Source organism: Hemiscyllium ocellatum, chromosome 8 (assembly GCF_020745735.1).
Source record: "Hemiscyllium ocellatum isolate sHemOce1 chromosome 8, sHemOce1.pat.X.cur, whole genome shotgun sequence".
Classification (NCBI taxonomy): Eukaryota; Metazoa; Chordata; class Chondrichthyes; order Orectolobiformes; family Hemiscylliidae; genus Hemiscyllium; species Hemiscyllium ocellatum.
Genome location: NC_083408.1, coordinates 103,876,541 through 103,883,678, shown reverse-complemented (window position 1 = coordinate 103,883,678; position 7,138 = coordinate 103,876,541). Strand labels below are relative to the sequence as shown.

The following is a 7,138-nucleotide window of genomic DNA, read 5'->3' as shown; positions in this document are numbered from 1 at the left end:
AAAAAAGGGGAACACATACAACGAATAGACCTGGAGCCTGACGTTAGTAATAGGGAAAATGCTAGAATCTATTATAAAGGATATGATTGTGCTATATATGATCCTGTGTGCTTCAATGCATGATAGTGTTCCCATCATATAGAGCTCTATTCCGTCAGGATTAAAGATTAATGTTGATCATCTTCGCTGCATTGCTTCTAGTAGACAATGTCTACCAGTTGGGGCAACACCATGTTGCAAAACAAACAGCATATCTTTAGCATCCTTACCAGTTTCATTGAATAAGATTTTGTTTGAAATAAAACCTATCCCTCCATTTCAAGACAAAAGTATTGGTTTGCAAAAGTGCATAACCAGATGCAGAAACTAAGTATATTTTATTAAATCTAGATGTATTTCAAGGGTAAACCAAGTGAATAGCTCGTACAGGTATTTTATTTTAAAACTAACATGTTCAATCATGTTATGATACACTGCTGAAGCAGATGGGACTTCAGCCCAGGTTTTCTGACCCAGATGTACAGACACCACTGCATCACAAGAGCTTCAACTGCTGTAGATAAGTTGAAGTTATCTGTCCTTCAGGGATTGTGGAGCTGCTTCTAAGTGTGGCTGATGTAGTAGAAAGGAACGAAACATAGCAAGAAACACGTATACTATTCAATAATCATTTAACTTAAAATATCTATGCTTAATTCATGATAAAAGTTTAAACTCATCTGATAAGTTTACACGATAAGATCAGGGCATTGAGAATATTCTGTGTAGATGTCCTGAATTCGTCAATGAAATCACTGCAAGTGAATATTTTATATAAAATCATTTTTACAGTCATCATGCAGTTAAATACACTTGTGCAATATACATCATTTTTGAATAAAAGCAGCAAAAGATTTTGTTCCAAGAGACAAAATATAACCACAAGGATTTGGCACATGGCAGACAGAGAGAGAGAGAATCTTACATGACTGCTAACAATGGTCTCCTACTTTCAGTGAGCATTTGTTGATTAAAAGCTAGACTGAAAATGAAACCACTGATCAGAAATGTTTAAATTGCTGAGACAATGACTGAACAAGAGAATCTGATGAGCCATACCCAATATTTATAGATCTTCTGATCTATACAGCTGGCTAGTGTGAAGCTAACTCTTGGCACAGCATTTACCAAAAATGCCAGTCAAATTTGACAACTTTCTGGTACTTTAGATTACTTGACATAAAAGAAACATTTAAATTCAACTAGTTTGTTACATAATTTTTATACCTGATTAGTCAGTTACGTAAAATAGCAGGACAGAACATTATTGTAATCTGAAACCTGAGTAGCTTTATTAACAACCTCACACTGCTCCAGTTTGTCAGGGATTTGCAACTTGTAAGGAAATTATGTAACAGAGATGAAAGTCTGGTTAAGGCAGAACTTTGGATGTACCGCAGTGATTTGAACCCATTGAAATTCAAACTTATCCAAGAGCTAAATTGACTTCCAAGGTGACATATCTATTACAGTCACAATTAGAAATTAACACATTTGTGGTATTTGAGGGACAGTATCTCCCAATTACTGCTTAACTACTTTCTATTTATTTTTCCACTCCCTACCATCTCCAAATAATTTAATATCAGATGCTGGTCTCCTGGCACAACAGGTTCAAGTTAAAAATCACTAGGAGGCATTCAAGATCGGTTAAGGATTACAACTTCCCATATTCTTGAGGTTAAAATGCCAATCCCTGGCTCCCCCACTACTATTTATTTGCTCTTACAACCAACGCTAGTTCTAATAAGGTTTAATGTTCTAGTGCTCGTACCATTGTAAGTGATTAAAAAACATTCCCACCAGCTTTGAAATCAAGTTTCTTCTAAGATAAACCTACATCTGGAACTAAATTTGGAGTGAGATTTAATTTGAGTAATTTTTAAAAATCTAGGCATGTTATCACTAACAGTACTCAGGACGTGTTTAAAATTATCTGCTGTCATTGAAGGTTTTGAGCTGATTTACATCAACATATTCTTGTAGACTTTTGAATTTTGTTACAGTGGGAGCAAGCATTAACCAAATTAAATTGTTAACACTGAAAAGTATTTAAGTGTATCAGAGTTTCTCTGCAAGTCCAGTAGAAAGATCATTTCACGATTACTGCCCGATGTGATGTTTTGGTATTGAGCATTTCCATGTTCTTATACTTTCGATGGAATTGCCATATTTTTGAAAGTCTTGATGTTGATTATTTTATTTTTCTGCTTAATTTATCCAAGAGGAGTCAAAAATATAGCATAGCTTCCTCCCCACCCCTAATTAACTGACCACCTCATGAAACAATGAGAGACTCACTAGAAAGGAGCATATCTCTGACTTGTTTTCAGTGAATGGAGACCAGTTTGGAGTTGAAGTTATTTTCTCTATATGCAGATAGAAATCAGTGCTCAGACTTTAAAACAGTAGCAATCATGTGGCTCTATGCCCCCATAAATAAAGTGTCTCATTAGATTTGCTTTACAATTCACGCAGTGCTCCTCAGTGACTGGATGAGGTGGAACGCTGCTCCTAGTGCCCAGCTAGTTTCAATATTATTGACTTTCTTGGCCAGCTGTGAAAATAATAAGTGCAAGAATGATAAATGCTATAATACAATAAACATCAATCTTCAGCCCAGAAAAGACTGGGACAGAGTTGAGAGGGAAGTCACAACAACAAACATAAGATTTTACTTCTAGGATGGAAGTCTTTCAATAGTTGGACTTCCTACTCTACCACTGAATGTCAGCAGAAACCTCAGCCCCGCCCCCTCCTAATCCAACATCACCACACCCTTGTCTGACCCTAATAGATACCTTGCAAACATTTAACATGCCTAATCTCTGTATTCCCAGCTACACCACGGAGCAATGTGCACTACTGAAACTACAAGATCCACAGTATCAATAGCACTTGAGATCAATTACAAACTAAAATTATTTATTTCATTGGATGCAATGCCAAGATGGTTTTAAAACTTTAAAAGCAGAATTTTATGTCCTCCAAGTTCTGAAGCAAGTTTGCAGATGGAAACCATAAATTTCTACTTTTAAGTTTTAAAACCAATGATTTGGAGGAGCTGGTGTTGGACTGGGGTGTACTCCAAAAGCTAATGTGCTTCCAATTAAACCTGTTGGACTATAACCTGGTGTTGTATAAGTTTTAACTTTGTAAAACCATTTGAGGTATTCTAAGAAAAAAATTATTTTGGTTTGTAATTGGTGTCAAGTCCCTTAATGTTCTTCATTAATAAGGATATCAAAGGTTACATAGAAAAGGCAAGAGAATGGGGTTGAGAAACAGCAGCCATGATCAAATGGCAAAACAAGCTTGATGGGCCAAATTGCCTAGTTCTGTTCCTATATCTAAGGGTCTTTAAAAAATTTTACACTGTTATAGTTTGTACTGAATTAGCGGTGACTTGGAATAAACAGAAGATAACTTTGACAGAGATTTTAGTTGATTCTTTGGGGTTCCCTGACTAATCTACAAGATAACTGTGTTAATCCTCTATTTTTAATAGCCTAGACTAACTTTATAAACTTGATAATGAAAGGAAACATTTCTTACAGTCTGTTTATAGCACATTAGAAAGTGAAGCTGAATAAGCATCATGTTTACCTGTAGTTCTGTGTTATCATAGAATCCAAACCCTTCCTTGAGTAAGGCAGTGATGTATGTTAGATCCATGCATAGAAAGGGACTACCTTTGGTTGCTTTATTGAAGTCTTCACATACTGAAGAATTCAAAGTTCATAATTAGGCAGCAGGAAAACAGGAGGTGATTTGGTTTCACTCTGATCTATTAGGAGATTGTATTATAACCACATGACAACTAGCAATTACTTTCCTGTTCTTTCTCTTTATATAAATGTTTTTACTCCTTTAAAAAAGGGCACAAGATTCCTGGAAAATTATACATCAAAATTACAACATAGAAATAACATTTTATCCAATGGGTCCATGCTCCATATAAGCTTCCTAACACCCTGTTTTATCTAACCCTTTCTCTCTCATGTACTCATCTAGCTTTCTCTAACAATACATTAATAATGGAATTCATCACCAACTCGATGCGATAAGAGAAGCCAGGAAGTTTCTGCTGAGTTTGCTAATGTAGATCTTATTTCTGAGTTCCAAAGAAAAGTCATACTGCACTAGAAACGTTAACTATTTCTCTCTCTACATATGCTGCCAGACTTGCTGAGTTTCTCCAGCATTTTCTATTCCTGTTTCTATCTTTTCTGGTTCTAGACTCTGTAACAAGTGGAACATCTTACCAAGTAAAAACAATGACTGCAGATGCTGGAAACCAGATTCTGGATTAATGATGCTGGAAGAGCACAGCAGTTTAGGCAGCATCCAAGGAGCAGCGAAATCGACGTTTCAGGCAAAAGCCCTTCATCAGAAATAATTCCTGATGAAGGGCTTTTGCCTGAAACGTCGATTTCGCTGCTCCTTGGATGCTGCCTGAACTGCTGTGCTCTTCCAGCACCACTAATCCAGGAACATCTTACCAAGTCTACCCTATTAAACCTTAACAAAATTTTAAAGATCTCTATTTGGCACCCCTGAGCCTTTTGTTTTTCAGACAAAATTAAACTCAGTCAGTTCAGTCTATTCTGATATGTACAACGTCCTTGTTCATCTGTGTGCATCTCTCCACCCGAGGAAGGAGCAGTGCTCCAAAAACTTGTGTTGGACTACAATTTGATGCAGTGTGACTTTTGACTTCATCTGTGTAAATCATCTTTTGAACACTTCTCCAGTCCTTCCATGCCCTCCTTGTGCTTTTCTATCGTATAATCATCTGAATAGATTTCAGTTTCTTGAACAATACCTTGATAGGTTTCAGCATTTGTGATATGATTACTATTGCCAAGATTGGCAATTATGCCTCATTGTCTGGTTTTCCACAAGGCGGCAGTACTATACTGTACTCTTGACCTACTGCAGTGTGTGCAAAGAAGGCATTTCCACAATATTATCAGTTTGTTCACTTTGATAACACTTTTCTTAACTTAGGAAGGCAATAGGCCCTCACTAAAGCAAAGAGTTCACCCTGAAAATTACTACTTTGTACAAATTTTCCTCTCTAGTCCTTAAAAACTTACTTTGGACATTAGTTTTAGTCCGACTTGGAATAGAATCATGTCTTTCCATTCAAAAGAATATAGAAAATTCTGTTTTCCTTGCTGGTGAGGGGTTAGGTTGTTCTTATTACCAGTTCTATTTAGTTAGGGTTAGGGTACAAACCATTTGCAGAATTACTTCTAAGTATAGAATATTTCTATTTAAAAAGACTTAAAAAAATACCTTCTATTGCTTTTGTTTCAAAATCCTTCACCCGTATAACGCCACCTTCCTCAACATCTAAAACAAATGAGAAATAAAGTTTTTGAAAACTTATTTCGATACGTGTAGAAAAATGAGATCAAAAACATAATTTAGCTGTTCACATACCAATAATTCCTGCATCTACAGCTCGATCGTAGTAATATGAAAATGCATAGAATGTCCTCCTTTTGATTTCATCTTGCTGATCAAGTTTCTTTTGTATCAGCTTGACAATTTCAGTGTAGCAGGATTGGAAGCCAGAAGGAACTGTGATTACAAATAAATAACAATACTTGCATTTATATGTCACCGATTTGACTTTCTCATCCAGCAGATAAATTAACTCTGCAAGTTACCTTCTAAGCCATTCACCATCCTGACTTGGAAATTATCACCATTCCTCCACTGTCACTAGGTCAAAATCCTGGAGTTCCCTCTCTAAGGGCATTGTTTGTCAACCTACAGCAGGCGGACTGCAGTAGCTGAAAAGGGCAGCTCACCACCACCTTCTCAAGGGCAACTAGGGATGTTAGCCAAGCCAGTAACACTTGCATCCCACGAGTGAATAAAAAAATGATTAAAGTCAGTTGTGATTAATGAAATGCCCTACTTACATAACTTCACTATCTCCTGATTTATTCTCTGACCTATGGTATGGCTACTTCCCCCTTGGTAAGGTACTACACGTTAGACCACTTAAAAATAATGGGGTACTATGTTACCATGGATACAGGATAATGGGGAGTCCAGTGGAGACTCACTAGACTGGTTCTGGGTATGGAGGGATTATATTATGAGGAGAGGTTGAATACTCAGAGTGGGATGAGTGGTGAACTTATTGAAACAAAAAACAAAGATTCTTAAGGGGCTTGACAGGGAAAATGCAGAGAGGTTTCCCTTTGTGGAGGAAGTCTACAGCAAGAAGGCATAATCTCAGAGGAAGAAGTCATCCAATTGGGAGAGAAGTGAGGAGGAATTTCTTCTCCATGAGGGTCATAAATCTATGGAATTCTTTACTGTAGAGGCTGGGTCATCATATTTTTCAAGGCTGAGAAAGACAGATCTTTAACAGAATGAAGAGGAAAAGAAAGGAAAATGGAATTGAGGATTATCAGTTTAGCCCTGATCTCATCGAATGGGGGAAACACTCTAAGCTCCCACAAGCAGTAGGATGATAACAATCACATCATCTGTTTTAGTGATGCTGATCAGGAAATAAAATATTGGCCAGGACACTGGGTTATCTCCAAATCACTCATTGAATGTGGCATGGTTTCTTTCATGATTACCTGAGAAAACCAACACATCTTCTACATAAAGTCCCATACAAAAATGATACTTCTACTCTACTACAGTATTAGCCGAAACTTTTGTTCTCTGGAGTAGGAGCCGAATGCACAATTTTACACATCAGAGCAAGGTGCTGTCCATGGAACAATTGCTAAGACAAGTACCTTTACATAAGTCTTTCTACCTAGGCCACGAAGGCCATGTCCATGGGAGAGAGAGATATTCATTCATTCATAGAGTCATACAGCATGGAAATGGACCCTTTGATCCAGCCAATACATGGCAACTATAATCCCAAACTAAACTAGAACAATCTGACTGCGTTTGTCCCTCCAAACATTTCTCATTCATGTATAGAACATTACAGTACAGTACAGGCCCTTTGATCCTTGATGTTGCGCCGACCTGTGGAACTAATATGAATGCCATCTAATCTACACTATTCCATTATCATCCATATTTATCTAATGACCATTTCAATGCCCTT

At 37.1% G+C, this 7,138-nt stretch overlaps 1 protein-coding gene across 2 annotated transcripts in view; it reads right to left on the bottom strand.

Annotated features, from left to right (window-relative positions):
• Positions 1-417: 417 nt before the first annotated feature.
• Positions 418-7,138, bottom strand: part of entpd5a (ectonucleoside triphosphate diphosphohydrolase 5a) — a 66,329-nt gene continuing 59,608 nt past the window's right edge. For both annotated transcript variants that reach the window (XM_060829405.1, XM_060829404.1), the window contains 4 exons: positions 5,488-5,628; positions 5,341-5,397; positions 3,646-3,761; positions 418-2,596 (listed from right to left, as the gene is read on the bottom strand). In XM_060829405.1, the coding sequence (XP_060685388.1) occupies positions 2,510-2,596; positions 3,646-3,761; positions 5,341-5,397; positions 5,488-5,628 (401 nt within the window). In that variant the 3' untranslated portion in view covers positions 418-2,509. The remainder of the gene's footprint in view (positions 2,597-3,645; positions 3,762-5,340; positions 5,398-5,487; positions 5,629-7,138) is intronic.